Source organism: Pieris napi, chromosome 13 (assembly GCF_905475465.1).
Source record: "Pieris napi chromosome 13, ilPieNapi1.2, whole genome shotgun sequence".
In the NCBI taxonomy this organism is placed as follows: domain Eukaryota; kingdom Metazoa; phylum Arthropoda; class Insecta; order Lepidoptera; family Pieridae; genus Pieris; species Pieris napi.
In genome coordinates, this window is record NC_062246.1 from 7,317,769 (window position 1) to 7,336,945 (window position 19,177).

Sequence of the window (19,177 nt, forward strand, 5' to 3'; positions counted from 1 at the left end):
AAAAAAAATATTCCAGTATCTCTACAAATTTGACAAGTTGTAAAGGCTAACTGCATAAAACAGCTAAAACAATAAAGTATTTTCGTACAAAAATTTGACAACACATTTGAAGCCCGTAATTTATATAAATTCACCGTTATATTAAACAAATCAGAGGGTACTTGTATAGTATAAAATATCGGGGACAATTCCAGTTGAACTAGGGCTCGAGACAAAATCACTTTAAGGCGTGAACCACTACCGCCAAAGGATGTATGGGTATGGTCACGTGACCAGGTAGGTTTTATAATAGATTTTCATTTACAGCTATAGAGAACTTGTGGGATACGATGCATTTAAAAGGTCAAGTTTATTAAATAATGTAAAAAAATCGAGTGCATCATTTCTTGTATTGTAGATTTTAATCCTTCGTTAGGTCACGTGTCCTTGAGTTGAAAGTAAATTGTACATACAATTGCCACTAAAAAGTTCACCCCTAATCTCCTTCTGTTTTTCCCGAATAAGGAATCTCGCCGCTCATGGGCGATTCGATTAGTCGTATGCATCACGCATTTCCTCTGAAATAACGAAACTATCATTAATACACCCACTTATAAAAAAAGGGTGCGTGTACTTATGTACGCGCGTAAGAAGTTATACTTCTTTGGCATTATTAAAAATAGTTTTTGATTGCATGCAAATAATTAATTACAAATAAATAATCAAAGACTGGAAAAGGAGTCATTATAGTCAATAAAGTTCAGTTTACATTTGAAAAATTAAATAAATAAATATTTATTATTATTATATTTATATTTATTATTATTTTCTAATATTAATTAGTATTGATTTACATATTCAATTTAAATCACTTCTGATTATAATTCAGACGCACACATAAAATTCGCACTTGTATAATGTTATGTTATGTCTAAATGTCTTATAATGAAAACAAAATGAAAATACGTGTTTTAAATGTGGAAACTCAAAGCATGTGGATAAATAATATAAATATAAATACACAGCCAACATGCGCCACTAACTTCATTCTGTTAATTTTGTGTCACGGTGAGCGCGCATCGTAAAATTTCACTCTCATCAATTTTTAAAGAAGTATAACTTCAAAAATCTGATAAATGCAAGATAGGTTTAATGTAAGTACCCGCTAATACAATTTTTTTGTTTTACCGGATCCAAACACATTTATGTGCGATGACTATTAAACCACAGAGATGGAATTAGTTTAACTTAAGATATTATATTTAATTTGTAAATAATTTTACTGAATTTGAATAATGTGTATGTGTTAGTAACCATCGAGTGTATAATGTATATACTCAAAAGTTTGGCATAAAATAGAAAATAAATATTATAATTAGAAAAAGTTATACAAAATAATTACCTTATATAAAGAAGAGCTGTTCAGTCAAATAGGCAGGATTTTCACGCACGTATGCGACCAGTTCCGAGGCTGTTTCCTGAAGTACTTGCAATTCCTTGTTAAGCTCGGGGTTTTCGGGGGGAGATTGGGGGGCTTCAACGGAGGGAAACCGGTTAAGGGGGGAATCATTTGAGAACCGGTTCTCCTCATTGGGGGGCTGGTCGGAATCGGTGGGGAAAAGAGATGGATCGAGATCTCGTAGCAAGACAAGCGCGTCTTGGGGCAACTGATAGCTGCGGTAAGGGGTCACTGTGGGTACTACGTCCACTTCCAGACCGGATACACTGTAAGTCAACGGATATCTTTATATATATAATTCTTCTGTGAGTGTGTATGTCACTAAACTTCTCTCAAACGACTGGACCGATTTTGATGAAATTTTTTGTGTGTGTTCAAGGGGATCTGGGAATGGTTTAGATTCACAAATCAGCCCGCCAGATGGCGCTGCAGTCGGTACTTTCATACTTTGCTTTACTAATCGCTTGAAATATCATGCAGGACAACGTCTGTCGGGTCCACTAGTAAGATATACATTTTGAACGTATTTAAAACCGATAAAACATTAATTTTATAAAAAAAATAAGACCCAGCATTTAATTAATTTACTTTAAGTGAGACGTAACGGGAAGGAAATAATTATCTAAATGTCTATTAAAATGTAGCTTTTTAAATATTTGACTTTTTTTATTCAATGTCATGATTGACAATTCCCAAAAATTTTAACAATTAAAAATTATTTCAAACACCTGCCGATTGATTTATCTTACTCTCACATTAACTATAATGGAACAGAAATTGTATTATTATATTAATTTAATAATATTGACATTTAAAATGCGTATGCGCACACATTCTTCATTTGGCTTCACAGTAAAAAAAATATAACTATATGAGATACTGTTTTTACGGACGTCGATAAGTCGTTAAAAAACTAAAATTTCACGTGAAATTGAATTCCTCCTCGCTTTTAATAAGTCAGTTAAAGAGAATTAATACAATTTAGTAATTTTATACATATGTACTCACGTAATCTTATAGAACTTGCGGTACTGCACGGTACGGTGCGCAGTTTCGTTGAGAAGCCGCAATGCGAGCGTCACCAATTCATCTGCACCATGCGGCTGACGGTACACCGCAACACTGCCTAGGAGTGGATGTTCAGCTGTATGGAAAACTTATATATAATAGTGAATATCTATTTTTTACTATTATTATCGCTTATACATTATAAATAGACGAAAAGTAAAAAAGTCACGTATATATCAATAGAGTCTTATTATATAATTATCATATGTTTTTTAAATTTATTTCTTCGAAAATAAAAACACGTGACATTTTACTTTACAATTCGTCATTTGTGATTTCAATCATTTTTTTTGCAATAAATATAAAATAGTAATATTTCATAAATTCCCTTTCCGAAATTTTAATTTAAAAATAGAATTTCTATAAGATCATTCGCCCTTCTCACTCTGTCTCAATCGCTCTCTCCCTTTTCTTCGAATAAAACATCTTCGTGACGCTAATATTATTATTATTGCGTTTCATCCATAAAAAAATATCCTTATGCGCCTAAAGAAGTTTCACTTCAAAAAGCAAAACAGTTAAAACGTATGAAAACTTAGTAAAAAGCGAAAGGGACAATAACAAAAAGGACACATGAAAAAGAAAAAATGCAAATTAATCACGATAATTTCAGATCAGTTAGTACAAAAGTTAGGGATACAATGTAGTCAGGTAATGCTTGCACAGTCAAGATTTAGAGGAAGAAAGAGAAGAAGCCAAGCGGATGGGAACGGGAAGTGAATTCCATATGTACTACGAAGATACTCACGCGTAAGGTCCCCAGTAGCCCGATGCAGGTGTTGCAGCGCAGGTGTCTGCAATAACACCAGTCGTGTGTCAGGCGACGTCACAGCTCGTCGCATCCACTCACCCGCAGCACCTGCTACTGCCGACCAGCGTTCGGGACAGTATACGTCATACACCTGGAAGGTTTATTTATGTATTTATTTAACACTTAAGCAAAGATAAAAAAAATCGATTCGAAAATTATACAAAGGGAAAATTAAAGTTCAAATACATCTTGTGCTTAGGGCTTGTGTAAAGCTTAGATTTCCTAGAAAAGCGGTGCCGTTAACTAACGGCTGTCATTTTACGATTGTTAATAACGCCGTCTCTACTTTTTAACATAATGCAAAAAAACATCATTTTCGCTCGTCCAAGTCACGTTTCCAGTCATGGTATTAATTAAATATGGGCACCGCTACACGCGAAAAACGTTAAACTAATGTCATGCAAATGACAGCACCGCTATTTGACATTACGGTACTCGGATGTTATTTAAAGACAACGTATGGGTAACGTCACCCACCGTTACATCACGGCCGTTGGATAACGGCACCGCTTTTCTAGGAAACCTAAGCTTTAGGCGAAACTTATTATCCAGAGACATGATTTATGTCTGAAGAAGTGAAGAAATAAATCAGCAAAAATGTATTTCATATAAAATATTTTTTAAATGAAATCTATGAGTAATTATGTTAATATATAGTAAAAAAAATCTCAATCCACAATTAAGCATTCAATTAAAAATGTTTTTTATTTACATTAATTTGTTGTAATAAAAAATATTACTATTATATAATAGTTAAGGTTTTTCTGATTTTGATTTTTTTTTAAAAGCATTGGCGCTACAACCTTCACCATACGAGAAATTGTTAAAGGAGCACATAACAAAAGTTCGAACCTACTACCTCAGGGATCATCACATCTAGGCCAACACTGCTCTAATATTATACGTTGCTTATAGGAATAGAATACTATGTATGTTTTTGAAGTTATACTTCTTTAGGCGCGATATGAAAAATTGATGAGAGTGAAATTTTACGGCGCGCACCGTGACACAAAATTAACTGAATGAAGTTGCCCACGGAAGATGCTACGGCATTGGACATAATTTAAAAACAAGATAATAAGAGAATTTATGTTACACTTAATGTAAGAGAATAATAATAAATATTTATTTATTTAATTTTTCAAATGTAAACTGAACTTTATTGACTATAATGACTCCTTTTCCAGTCTTTGGTTATTTAATTGTAATTAATTATTTGCATGCAATCAAAAACTATTTTTAGTAATGCCAAAGAAGTATAACTTCTTACGCGCGTACATAAGTACACGCACCCTTTTTTTTATTAAACGAGTAGTATTACTACTAGCTACTTAAAAATAAGTCATCAATGAAATATAATAAAAACTTTGATAACAAAATCAAACTATGTAGTAGAATTTTTTTTTTAAACTTAATTTTTTTAGATGTAAGTATTAAAGGAGTCATTTTATTACCGGGTCATCGGTGACACGAGCCAAAAGCGTTCTTAAAGCAGCAGCCAGCCTCATAACGTGCGGGCAATCTCTTGCGTATACGAGCACTACGCGACCGCGACACACTCCTGGTGAATTCCGCTTCCATACTGATTGCATTATCCATCTGAAATTAAATTCATTCCTAATTTAAAATATCTAAAATTTATAAAATAATTTAATTGTCATTTCAGAGATTTTTTTTTAAGTATCATAATTATTATGGAATACATTTTAAGCGATATTTTTGTATAGTTGTTATGGAAAATATTAACTTTCTACTTTTTCAAATGAAATAAAGAAACAAATTTAATTTCAAATGGTTAACCATATTGTTAAATGTTAATATACATATTTATATAAACATTTGGTCACTTGACATGATCATTAGTGATCAGATCCAAAAACAAATATAAGTTTAATAAAAATTGTCATTCAACTTTTTTGACTATTATGTATTTCATTTTCAGAATAGCTTGGTTCTATGAGATTCTTGATACAAAGGAAGGTCAGTAATTATTATTTATGGCAAAATTATTTTCAATGTACTTGACAGAATGAAGCCACATCTATTCATCACAAAATAATTCATTTTAATATGGTAATACATATTTTATAAAAAGTTGAACTTCAAATACAACTTGTGTTTTATATTCCAGAGCCATTAAAAATAAACGAAGAAATCAACCTATTTCATATAAAACCCAATTTTAAAAGAAATCCATTTGTTTGTTTATTTTATTCGGTTTAGGAGTCCAAGACACTTTTTGAGTCGCAGAGGCAGCGAAGTGTATATGTAATATTAAAAATTAGTATGACATTGTGTTGTGTGTAATTTGCATAACATTTCGTTTTTATATAATTACATAATTATTATTTAAGCATTTAGGGAGCGTTCAAGTATTAAGTAACGTATTTTGGGAGGGGGGGGGGGCATTTGTAAAACGTTACGATGCGGGCGGATATAAAATTACGCGTTATTGTTAATATTATTTTCGACTTTTCAGTACTTTACACCACATAATGGTGACTTTTAGGTATAAAGAGTCACTGGATGGTCACGAAACGTTTTACTATTGGGTACAGAACAACGTTACGGGGGTTTAATAATCTACAAAATTGCGTGACGTAATACTTGAACGCTCCCTTATACACTTACTGCATCCAGACCCGTTTGCTTTCGATACGGCGACAGATAAGCACAAGGGCAACGGTAAGTGTAAGAACGAAGGCAAGAGCTCCACAACTGATCCATAGCAGCCCACTATTGTTATGTGTAACAGGCACCGGGTTCTCTGGTTTATGCTCTGAAATTTTTGTATAAATCACATGTTGAAAATATATAACACTATAACACCAGCCAAGCGTTGCTGTGGCTAAGGTTTTAGTTATATTACATAGTAGTAACCTATTCAAAGGAAACGGTAGGAGAACACCAGTCATGGGAACCACCATGCTTTGTTGGTGGTAATGCCATTAAATTGTAGCTTATGTGAAACGTTGGTACTTTCAACACAGCGCCATCTGTTAGAATCGTGATCAAATAATAAACAATTTTTTTGCAATAAAATAATATTACGGGTATAAATTGAGATGTAAGCTATCCTATCTTTTAATTTAAATCAAACTGCACACGGTGTGCAAATTTGATTGAAATCGGTTCAGTAGCTTAGGAGTCCATAGCGGACAAACAACGTAACACGGAATTTATATATATTAAGATTTACCACTTATTAAAACCCAACTGAAACACTTTCAAAACAACGAGTCTGCGGAAAGAGAATCAGCGATTATGCGAAATAATAAGTATTTTTAAGCTATTTTCAAGTATCAAGATTACTTTCGAACTCTAAAACTATATCTTTTTCACATTCGCTTGCGTAATAATTGATTAGACATAGACAAAGATTAGAAATCCTTTACATTTTAAATAACGTATATATAAAAAGAAACATAGTAGTATTATTTTAACAATTAATAAGACAGCTGATCAGAAACATCCGCCATCTTGTGTTTCAATTTTGAGATTTATTTAATCCTCAACGGTGAAATTAGGTTTATTATTTTTACGACATGTATAACTTGACGTTTCGAGGTAGCACCACATCTTAAGGGATAAAATTCATATTAACAGTGATTAATCGCAAAAAATATCTATTATAATCAAATTTTTTTGGAATTTTGAAATAGAGAGAACTACATCGGCACTTGCATACAAAAATGTATTGAAGCCATTCCTTCTTTGAAATAAGTAACTTTTAACACCCAAACCTTAAAATATAGTAACGCAAGTTATTTCTACAAATTGTTCTATAAAGATATGGTAATTTTTTGTGGAACTAACCAAAGCTGTACTCTCTATTTATGATAGAATTAAATATCGATCCAGTTGTCCAAGGTGCCAAATGTTGGAGCCGCATCCGATAGTCACCGTAGGGGACCCACAAAGAGCACACTATTTCAGTTTGCCTTACTACCGTACAATTGTCGGTTACGTCTTTCTGAAAAATATATTAAAACTTCGTAAGAATTTTGTTTCTATACCCTTTTTATAATTAATGAAACATCTTTAAAAGAGTCGATCTATTATGTATTTATAAATGTTGTAGGGATACTGGGATCAGTGGCGTAAATATAGTGGCGAGCTGGCAAGAGGGCCCTTGCCCAAGAGATATTATGTTCTATGGATGAATGTGAAGTCTCCAATACGCATTGGGCTAGCGTGGGGACTACAGACCATTCCCTCTCGCCTAAGAGAGGAGGCCTATGACCATTACTGATACATATACAACGTGTACTCAATTGAGTACACTAAAAATCTCGAAGTTTATTAAAATTAAACTGAGTACAACGCGACGATTTGTACTGATAGGGCCACATCAAAAGAATTTGCCACGGTCCCCAGATTGTATAGTTACGCTACTTACTGGGATGCATAAAATTTATTATTTACTGAAGTAGAAAAGTTTAGGATATCATATTGTCACGCTATTATTATCTAAAGATTTTCAGCAAATAACTTGTTGACTACATGTTCGGGTTGTATACAACTATGGGTAAGGATGTATCTGATATGTCTAAATCCAATCATTATCGCTAATTCTCAACTATGAAGGCTTGTAATCTACAGCTATTAATGTTTTTTGAGCATTGGTGTGTAAGGATGTGATAACGCCTAAGTGTGGATACTGATAATTGGCCTTCATCATATTAATTGTATATTATTGAACCTTTTTTAGCTGTAAGTTTCCCTAAAATTGTAAAAAAAAATATATAAAACTTTGTATTGCGTATATTTTAACTGTGATTAACAAAACAATTTGTCTCCAATTATTATGTACTAAAGCGTGTGTCGTTAAATGACGTAAACACTTATATTAGCGCCACGTGGGAGCTATCAATCATCTGACCTTGATAGATGATTATTAAATTACTCCATACCAGAACAGCAGTTAAAATACAATTGAAACATATATCGCAGTTTGCTGCTAATATGCAATATAATGATTCAATTAACATACGAATATTATTTAGGCATTAGCTACTCTATTTTACATTGTTTATTCCAAGGGATTTTTTATTCTTTCTGAGGATACTTGCTTATAAAAATGTATTGATGAAAGACACTAGAATGTGTCTCTATTTCCGCTTGTAGAGCCAATTAATAAATTGGCAACAGTTAAAAGGTTCTAAGGGGGCGTCCATAAATTACGTGAGGTTGTTTTTTTTAAATTTTCTGTACCTACCTCCCCCCCTGGTGAGATGTCGTGAGATTTTATTCAACCCCCTCCCCCCGCCCCAATCTCACGTGAGATTTTCCAAAATGTGGGTTTCTTACGTAAACGCGTTGGATTGATATTGTAAAAAGAAAAAAAAATTGCTTCGTGCTTTTATTTACGACTAAAACAAAATAAGTGAAATGTTGAGCGTTTAGATACGGAGTTAGCTGGAAGTTGCAGAGATGGCCTTTAGGGTCAACCGATTTCCTAATTTTTTTTTTTCAGAAATAAATTGCGTGATATTTGCCGAGACCGGGGGGGTCTCGGCAACTATCTCTCCAACTTAAGATTAAATGAGATTTGACTCAACCCCCTCTCCCCCCTTAAACACCTCACGTAGTTTATGGACGCCCCCTAAATCCAAAATATTTTTTTTAGTTTTTGTTACTTTTTGTAGATTCTTATCACATTACTACTTCCTTTATCGCCACTATTGGTTTCCGAAAGTATTGAGGAAAAATGTACAAAATAATATTTAATACAACAAATGATAATAAATTATCAGTAAAACAGCTAAATGTATAAACCCACAATCATCTAAAAGTTACAAATATGTAACATAATATGTTTAAATGTTACTCTTTTATCGTAATATTATATATAACTAGTTAATAGGGAACTTTTGGAAGAAACCCATTATTTTATTTTATCTGATTTAAATGGATTTTCGGTATATTTTGAAATTAATACTTTTTAAAAATTACTGGCTAGTCACAAACATTAAAAATAGTATTAAAATTTTTATGTGAACAAACAGTTAACGTAGTAAACAATTACCGGTAGCTGACCAGTTGAGTCCCCAAACAAATCCATTGAATACTCTGAAGCGGGTATGTAGCTCAGGAACCAGTGAACGGTCAGATGCTCACTGAAATATAAATCTTATATTGCATAAAGCGCCTTTGTTTGGGATGAGTCTAACAGTCTTTCATTTATATAGTAGCACATTATTTTCAAATGGTGTTGGTAATGTACCTGTATAATAAGGCTTTGACTTTGAGTATATAAATATAGTATGGGCTAATGGCATTCCGAGGGTGAGAGAGAGAGACACACACAGAATTTGTAAGTACTATAAGGGCGGAGGGGTAATTTTACATAATTACCGGGCAGTAATTTTTACACAAATTACTCACACATTGTCTATGCTTGAAAATAATATGCATTTTCGAGGATTTCTACAAAAAAATTATATGTTCACATACTATTATTTTTGAGAACTTTGCTTACTTTTGCTGACAAGAGGAAGGGGGGGAGGGGATAAATTGCAGTAAAACTTCTTACGTATTACTTGAACGGCCCCCAAAGAATAAAAACAAAACTATGTATATTTATATTATATGTACTTTTCTTCAATAATGTGTATTAGGGTGATTCTCTTATAAGAGGTAACTATGGTGGCAATCTATTTAAAAGTGTTTTTTTAATCTATACGTTGCTATTTTGTGCAATGAATCACTTCTCTTAAATGTCCTTTATTAAATAACATTATAATTCAATGTCTCATTAAAGCATATTTTTGTAAAACTCGTTATATAGTCTAAAAAAGTCTCTACCCTGGCCTGTCCCCTTACCGGTTTCAGCTTAACTAGCATACAATACATACAATATTTGTATTATTTGCTAAAACAAACTATGTTTACCACAAACTTAATTAAATATACTTAAATATTATTAAAGAAAAATTGAAAAATATTTGCTTATTTTCAATAATTTTTAAAATTTAATTGTTGTCCCGCTTTTTTTGTGTATCTACCCTGGCAATATTCGCACCGCTGCTACAATATAAAATATAAGATGGCCACATTACCGAACTCGCTCATTGACAAATAACAACGTGAAGTTCGCAATACTAAGCACAGAAGCGTTTAGATCAACGCCATTTGCCAGTTTTTGTGTCACGTCCGTGCGATGTAACGGTTTCGCAAGGTCATTGTGTCTCTCCACTGGTAAGTAATAAAAGTTATACTAATCATTTTATTTATTTGCAATTCCTGTCCTAATTTAGTAATACTGTAATAGTCAAAGCTTGCTTTATTATTCATTGAAAACTTTCTTGTATAAACCAAAATAATGTATTATGTTATGAAAACGTCTTTCCCCTGGCGTCTTTCCCCTGGTAAGATTACTATCAGGGGAGAGACTTACTGACCAGGGGAGATATGTATCATAGTAATTGTGCCACCTATTTAATGTATGTGTGTTGCACACGCCAATGTGGATCTGATTCTTGCGGCACTATTCCAAGCCAAAGTTACATCAATATCAAACCATCAAAATCTTCTTCGTATAATTTGTTGCAATAGGTGTAACGAACAGTGTCTATCGCGAGAATGCACTGTAAAAATAAAGGACTTCAATACAAACAATTTGATATTAGTAAGCAAATTTTTGCAGAAAGTGGGAATCCAAGACTAAAGGTGATTCAATTTTATCTACGTGATTTGATTATACAGTTAGAAGACAACTTGGAGTATTTTCTTCATAAACTGAATATAGTCCACCAACATTCTGCTTTTAAAATTAATAAGACAAATTTGACAGTAAGAGAAGCTGTGATTCACGTGAACCTTAGTGACTTTAAACGAAATACACATAGTGATAGTGACTTTAAAGAAATGCAAGCATTCCATTTTGGAGGTGCACGTCAACAGATAAGTCTGTACACAGTTGTAACTTACACGAAAGAAGAGGCATCAGGTGAAGTAAAGACAACATGCTATTGTTCGATGTCACAGATTTTGTTACATACGCCTCCAGCTATATGGGTATACTTACAGCCAATTTTGAACAGCTTGCCATTAGAAGTAGAGATCCTTCATTTTTGGAGCGATGGACCCGTAACACAATGTTGCAACAAATACATGTTTTATTTTCTTGTCACTCATTTAATATAATTTTACCCAGCTCTAAGAGACTTTACCTGGAATTACCATGAAGCTGGACACGGTAAGGTAGTTCCAGATGGTGTCGGTGCTGTTTGCAAAAGATCAGCCGACCTATTGGTAGATAGTCGCAAAGATATAGCATGTCTGAGCGATTTGTCAGATGCTATTCAGAAAAACTGTCCTAGCATTAATGTTTTCGTTACAAATGACAAAGATATTTAGACAAAGACGCTTTGCTTGCTAGTGGTAAAACACACAAAGACTTTTGCTGGACTTTGCGCGTCCACATTGAAGATCCGACAACATTGAAAATGAAGTCTTTAAGCTGCTTTTGCAATGAAGATATACATTGCGATCATTTTAAGCTTGGTGTCATGACATACTCGTCTAATAAAAAAATCTCGTCTCCGAGTCGAGGACGTTTCCGGCCCCGATTCAGAGTCCGAAAACGAGACTCCATTTGACATTGAACAAATAATAACTTCAAAAGATCGCAAGCACCAAATAAAAAATATTCAACAACCGTCGACATGAAAATAAACGCTTAAAAACGGCGCATTTAGTCCGATTAATAATAAATACGATAAAAAATGTTGCCTGATTATAAATTTCAAGAACAATGTTGGATAAAAGTTGATTATTTCAATTGTATTCTTTGTTTTATTGCTTCTAATTATCTCCCCTGGTCAAATACGTATCTACCCTGATCTTCATGTCTCTACCCTGCCTGATGTATTTACCCTGGCCCTCTAAAAAGTGACAAAATATGTTTTAAGTAACTTGCCCTTACGTGAGTAGATACACAAACGGGCCAAAAGTCATAATATATATGTATAATGGAAAAACTCCAACATTTCTCCTTGGCCGTCTCCTCCATAGACGAAAAACCTTTTATATAAGAACCACCCATTAACAAAAACAATTCTAACTTTGATTATTAATGTCCTATAATGTTCAAGACAAGTTTTTTTTTTAATTTTTCAAATAACAATACATAGAAGCACAAGTCTTAGCTTAGGGTACCATGATCTTAAAAAATCAGCATATAAGAAGTTATCGAGCACTAAAAGTTGTATAAGTTGAATGCTTACCCATTACTTTGTGTGTTGACAGGACTTTGGCTGTCTGTAAAATGTTGTTTTGAAAATTCATTCTTGGCATAAAAAACATAATCACTTGGACTGGTACTGTTATTTCCATGATGAAGTAGGGTCTTTATGTGATAACAGGTGCCATTAAATATTAGGTCCAAACTTGTTGAAAAGCATGCCTGGAATATTTATAAATTATATGTAAATGAAAACTGCAACGTTGCTGTAAATATTCAGTGATAAGCTTAAACTTACATTTGTACAGTTGAGATCCATATTCAATCTTCTTCGAAAGAATGAGTGTTGAGGACCTCTCATCATAAGGCTATATTTTTGGCATTCATTCTCTGACCTATTTTCAATATACCTCAAAGTCAGCTCCCAACTTGTCACCTCTTTATCACTCTCTGTACACCAATTAATATTATAACGTCCTGCAACATCTTTGCTAGGAACAAAAGTCAAATTTGACTCGGAATGATTGCTACAATTGATATTAACATATTCCGCAATACTTAAGAACCCGTTCAACAGTACAAGTACCAGTACCGTTATTATCATTATTTTGTAAAAGCTTCAGTTCATAGTCGTTTAAGTTACGTCTTCACAGGTCTGAGGAAAATTATGCTTAAATACAGTAAGAAAGCCCGTGTTAAAGGTTATCGAAAGGAAAATAAGTCATCTAAATCACGGATAAAAATACATAAAACGCCACATAGCATTGGAACAGGGAGAATCCTTTAATATATGCTTTCAACCTTAATTAATCAGCCTTTTGGATTCTTTTACAAATCTATAAGTAATATTAAAATTAATTAAGCATTTACTCTGTTTTTTTTATTTGTTTAGAGTTTGCTTAAATTAAAAACACAACACATTACACAGTACACTATTCAAATCTAAACAAGATTTGTCAATAAACTTCTGACAACTGACAAAACGTTGCGAAATGAGAATTGACCATAGGTAATGACAAAATATAACTACAGAATATTAGACGGAGGTTCGAAACGAAACAGAAAACATATATTTTTTATAAAAATACTTTAACTGCTACTAACGCACCTATTGTGTCCAAAAATTATGATGAATAGAGAATTTATTATAGTTATAAAAGAACGTTCTCAAAATATTGCATGCTTTTAGAACCAAATTCATTAACAAAAATTGATTCTTGGCACCTAATTATAATAAAATTATTATAACTACATCTAAATAATTAATTGTTTAATACATACCATTCCGTTTGTAAGACAAGACCAATCAATAAATATATTGTTGGTTAAATTTTTTTTGTCTATTTTCATAGATGATCATTCCTATTGATCATAGCAGTTTCACTCAGGAATGCAGGATAATATAACATTCTTATAATGAAAGAATTTTTGAAATTAGATCAGTAGTTTTTATATTGGTTTGACACAAACATAAGATCAAAGCTACATAATCTTTTAATGAAAATGTAATATATATAGGATAAAAAGGGATATTTAATAAATAATTTTTAAAGAATATTGTTTATTATGTTTATAGTAGCATTTCACCTTGCACCATTTTAAAATAAAATATCGTTCATACACACACTCTCTCTAATTTAAGAGTTCTACATAAATTAATAAATTATGTACTATAAAACTATTACATGCCAATTTGCTGTGCTAGCACAGCATACATAGCCAATGCTGTTAAACCAACTGCAGAGGCATGTATTGCTCGAACTGCCAACAGGGTCCAGGCACTTAGAGATAAAACACTTGCAACTGCATCTTCAAACAAATTTCTATATGGAGACAAAGCTAAAAGGGCCATAACAATAGGGTAGTGTTTTTTTGGCAAGTCACTTCTTGTCCACAGCCATACTAATGCTGCTGTTGATGCATGTTGTAGTAGTGCTACATTTGATTCAGCACAGGATCGCACATATTTCCAATCAAATTCAGAACCCCGAGCACCAACCCACAAAAGAACACTTCTTGTGACAATTACCTGAAAATGATTTTAGCATTTCTAAGTTAATCTTTATTTGCAATTTTTTACAAGTTATATTGCAAAGGATGACTACCTCAGCACTTGCCCATCCAATTGCTGCAGTCAAAATTTTTGCATGTCCTTTGCCGGGTACAGAATTGATTGCTAAATACAAACCAAGTAGATCAGCCAAATCAACTGTGGCTTTCAAAATTTCCTAAAAATAATATAAGTTAATAATAACTAATAAGCATAATAAATAAATCAAAATTTTTATCTGGTTTTTGGTCTATATAAACCAAATCCATATAAACTCATTACACAAAAAATCATATATAGGCCTACACTTATCCCAGAAAAAATTTATAACTTAAGATTTGTAGGTATACATACTAAGAAGACATCATATTCCCCAGAAGCATGAGTGTTATCATAGTCTGGAAAGAATGTAGCTAGAAGTAACATTTTACAAAGCTGAGTAAATATGTAGAGGCCTCCAGCATAGATACACTTCGAAAAGGTAGCATATTCTGATCTGAAATGACAGAAACATAAAATAAATTTAGACATTTGTTTTATTGAATTAGACTAACCTTGTTATGGATTTATCATTCTTACATTCCAGAAAATTTGTATGCCATGTGATATGGTGCATAAACTAAAGCCAGACAATTACCAAAATGGTATAAAGTCATTATTTTATTTGTACTAACTACTACTATTAGAAATCAAGAAGTTTTTTAGTTACAGCTTCTCTTTTCTCGCTAAGCTCAAGAAATCAAGAATCAAGATTAGAGTATTTGGTTGTTCACAGTCCTGAGTCCAATCACCAATGTCTTCTTTTAATAACTGTCATATGTCAATGTATTTGAGTTTTGACAGTAGGAACTTTTAGTCATAAAACAACAGTCTATACTTTGTTTGTGAGTATAAACTAAGACCACAGACTGTTCATTGTAGTCATCGATTATTAAGAAAGTCAATTCTTGAATTTAATAAACATTATTCAATTTCCAAATTAATACAGTAGAAATATTTGTAAAAGTCTAAATATATTACTCAAAACTGTTAACTACATTCTCAAACCCATTATGAGAGAGATAAATATAGATATAGATTACCAGGCCATAAAATATTCAAAAAAGGAAAAACTATGAAATAAATATTTCCCATAAAAAAAAAACTTTGACATTGTCAATAAATCTATACAATAACCTATTTATTCAATTGACAATTTGCCAAAATACTAATTTGATTCAAAGGATTGTTACATGGCCTATGAAAGTAAAATGAATGGAATATGGCATCAATTTATGAATGGGCTAATAAATATAAATAATAAATAATAGGCCCCAATTGTTTTATATAATGCTTACAGTTTAGACAGGACTTAATTTTAGTTAATTATACGAAATTTAGTTTATTCCGCCTATGTTATTGTTGTTTATGCATTCGAGGTGGTAGGAATTTTTATTCTTTTTGATATATAATATAAACAAAGAACTTAAAACGATAAAAAATATTTAACTTCAAGGAATAAATTATAATGGAGTTTTTTTATATATTGTCTTAAAAGAATACATTCGAACTTAGATTTAAATGGATGTAAGTAAAAATTTTTATTTTGGTTAAAAATGATCTGTGTTAATTTATCTATTATTGTTTTTTGTGTTGCAGTATCTAGGTTCCTATTTAATAGTCTTAAATGAGTTACATAGCTACATATTTAGGGACCCAAAGAAAGGGATGCAAAAGAGGGGTGCGGCATCAAAGGGGTAACTTTTTTAACCCTTTAGTTTTTACAGCACACGCGCAAAAGGGGTCATGAGTTTGTTATCCAATAGCAAAAAAGAGTTTTGTAAATTTAGATTTTATTTGTCCGGAGTATAGTTGGGTCTCTCCGAGGGAACCGGGACAGGCTCCGCTTGACTGCAGTACTTCAACGACTGTGATGCTTACAACCTGTCTGTTATTTGCATAGCAATTATAGACTCAATCTTTTGTAATTTAACATAAAACAGTGTCTTAAAAATTTAGTTTAAACTTTGAATGGTTATGAATGCAGTGTGGATTCGGTGAGTTTTGTTTCACTTTATTTATTAATATTTTTTAAATTTTCTCTAAAATGGATATTCTGTATTTATTTGTAACTTTGTAACTTTTTTAGGGCTATCTGCAAAATAATCAAAATGACAATTTTTTTATTGTTTGAGCTTTTAGAGCTTTTACAGTTTTGTTTCAGTATTGCTTAGAATTTTTAGTTTAATTGCAATGCAATTTTGTTTGGTGGTCAATGTATCCACTAGACCTGCATTGGTCTGTCATTAATTAATTGCAATAGGCTTTTTATTTATAAAATAAATTGAGAATGTAAGATAATATTAATAACAAAAATCTACTTGTGTCAATATCAATATTACACTAACAATCTTTATTATTTAAATAGTTTCTATCTCTAACCTAGGTTGATAGGTTCCTACATTATATAAAGTAACTATTTATTTTATTGAACATATATAATAAATACACATACAAAAAACGAAATTAGTTTTTACTATTCAATATGTAAATTTATTTAGCCCACAATTATTTTTTGTTTAAAATTTATTAGAAAACTTTTAGTACCTACTAAATAAAAAAATACATATTTTTGTTAGTACCCAGTTGAAATTTTATTTATAAATAATTTCGCTACAGTGGTACAAAAACTACCTACTACTAAGTGGGTCACATGTTTAAGATTATTGGGAATACTCAAAGTAGTCAATTAAATTATTTTTTATTAAACTGGCTGGCGTTAGACCCAAAAAGTCGACCGCGTGTGTCAGGCACAGAAAGCTCATGGAAGATCATGATACAGATACAGAATTGTCGCCGCTGTTTTTTTTTGTAATTAAACTCTGCGTTATAAAATCTATGTTGCAATGCTATACGCAAGATTACTAACTGATATATGAAAACAGGGCAATAAAAACCGATTTTTCTTTACGACTGGATCTATGTATAATTTAATAAATGATTTTATTAATGAATGATGGACTCATTGTTAGCTAGCAGAATGTTGTAGGTTTAAATGTCTCTAATCCAAGGCCAAGGAAATCGACGGGCATATCTCGTATACGTAAGATTTTCCAACACAAGATTTTAACAATAAGTTGTACAAAAAATAGAAGTATTCAGGGTATACGGCTCACGTCAACCCTCCATTACAGCTTTGTCCACTCACAATGGCGATAGAGAATAAAGAATCGAGGCCATTAGGTAAATTTCCTTATTCATTTTTTTGCGTGACACCCTCGCAGCGTGTAAAAAGCGGGGAAACTGTTATTTATCATGTGGAGATGCTCTCGAGATCTCAATCTTGAGATGGCGTGAGTTTTTTGTTTAGGTTAATCCCTATCGTTCAAGGATAAAGCTTGGAAAACCGTGTAATTTTTGGAAAAACTTACAACATTTCCACCGACCTCAATAAAGTTACCTACCAATCCAATGTAATTTAATAATATTTTTACTTTTTGCAACCTTAAACAATAATGCGATTGCAGACGTTTTTGCAGATATTTCGTGAATAGGTGTTCTATAGAAAAATGATTTCAATTTGGGGAAGTTCGTGAGTCGTGCATTATTCGCGTCACGCACAGTGCAGGCGAGTGCGGCCGGCGGCAGGCAGATAAGCGTGTATTGAGAAGGCCCGCGCGGGGGTCTTATCGGAAACGGCTTAGCGTGACCCCATGCAAACTCCCTAATGCGACATTCCTCACCGGCCCTCTTGCACCCTCCGGCGATCGATCTCGATGCAAAACTGTCCTCTCGGTAGGGAATACTAGTTTTGTTACTTTCCTCTAATATCCCCTTATTACTTTAACTTTTATCTACGTATTATTTTAGCAGTTTCGTGGGATATAAACTTAGTGATTAATGTGGCTATTGTCTTAAGTTAGATATCTGTAATTCGCTGCAAAGTAATCTTATTAAAGATTCGGAGAAATTTTATATAGATTTATAAGTGCAGACAACTTAAGAATTAGCCATTAATAACAAAACCTTACATCTCTAAAAATTTCATAATAATTTTAAAAATCCCATTTATAAGCGCGATACCATCGTTTCGTAAACATTATATTCTCAAGAACGAGCTTCATTCTTTATGTATAGGATACCGACGAGCGAGCATAGAATATTTGGTGGCTGATCAAAAAGTCCAATTTGGTTTTATATGCCACTGAATATTGAGCGACGGGCCGGTATATTTTCCAGACGGAAATCCGATAGGGAATGTAAAGCGTAATAACATTATTAATGTCTTTACATCAAAGACAGTATGAAAAAATGCTACAAAAGTGTTATATGTAACTAGCACATCGATGTACTTTCAAATCGCCATAATGATTATAGTGGAAGTCGAATCCCCTTAGTTTCGAGTCTTTCTCCGACTTCGGATTAGAGAGGTTTGATATATGGCCGCGGGTGGCGGTAAATCAAATTTTGATTGCTATTTTCTTTGTGGAAAGTCGGAGTTGTCCGTTGGGAGATGTGGTGTAACGTGGGTTAACCGATCCCAGGACGATCAAACTCGCTTTATGTGTACGCTACCGCTATACGGAAATCTTTGTCATTTTTTAATTCTAATTTCAGAGTATACATACCTTGGTACATATGGGC

The 19,177-nt window shown here is 32.6% G+C and overlaps 2 protein-coding genes across 2 annotated transcripts; both read right to left on the reverse strand.

The window, feature by feature from the left end:
- Window positions 1-1,381: 1,381 nt before the first annotated feature.
- LOC125055059 lies at window positions 1,382-13,453 on the reverse strand. The gene is made up of 9 exons (XM_047657267.1): window positions 12,803-13,453; window positions 12,548-12,726; window positions 9,346-9,436; window positions 7,134-7,290; window positions 5,949-6,096; window positions 4,772-4,916; window positions 3,255-3,408; window positions 2,447-2,582; window positions 1,382-1,704 (listed from the first exon to the last, which is right to left on the reverse strand). The coding sequence occupies exons 1-9, from the start codon at window positions 13,106-13,108 to the stop codon at window positions 1,383-1,385; spliced, it is 1,638 nt and encodes a 545-aa protein (XP_047513223.1). The 5' UTR covers window positions 13,109-13,453; the 3' UTR covers window position 1,382.
- Window positions 13,454-14,045: 592 nt separating this feature from the next.
- On the reverse strand, window positions 14,046-15,322 carry LOC125055507 (transmembrane protein 147). The gene is made up of 4 exons (XM_047657970.1): window positions 15,134-15,322; window positions 14,909-15,050; window positions 14,610-14,732; window positions 14,046-14,533 (listed from the first exon to the last, which is right to left on the reverse strand). The coding sequence occupies exons 1-4, from the start codon at window positions 15,208-15,210 to the stop codon at window positions 14,186-14,188; spliced, it is 690 nt and encodes a 229-aa protein (XP_047513926.1). The 5' UTR covers window positions 15,211-15,322; the 3' UTR covers window positions 14,046-14,185.
- Between the last annotated feature and the right edge of the window lie 3,855 nt (window positions 15,323-19,177).

What these genes read in the sequence shown, in the direction of transcription:
- LOC125055507 (XM_047657970.1), bottom strand. Translation starts at nt 15,210, where the DNA reads ATGACTTTATACCATTTTGGTAATTGTCTGGCTTTAGTTTATGCACCA. An exon ending in GCATACAAATTTTCTGGAAT is followed by an intron (nt 15,051 to 15,133) that starts GTAAGAATGATA and finishes CTGTCATTTCAG; the next exon opens with ATCAGAATATGCTACCTTTT. An exon ending in GGGAATATGATGTCTTCTTA is followed by an intron (nt 14,733 to 14,908) that starts GTATGTATACCT and finishes TATTATTTTTAG; the next exon opens with GAAATTTTGAAAGCCACAGT.
- LOC125055059 (XM_047657267.1), bottom strand. Translation starts at nt 13,108, where the DNA reads ATGATAATAACGGTACTGGTACTTGTACTGTTGAACGGGTTCTTAAGT. An exon ending in AAATAGAGAGTACAGCTTTG is followed by an intron (nt 6,097 to 7,133) that starts GTTAGTTCCACA and finishes CAAAAATTTCAG; the next exon opens with AGCATAAACCAGAGAACCCG. An exon ending in AGCAAACGGGTCTGGATGCA is followed by an intron (nt 4,917 to 5,948) that starts GTAAGTGTATAA and finishes ATTTAATTTCAG; the next exon opens with ATGGATAATGCAATCAGTAT.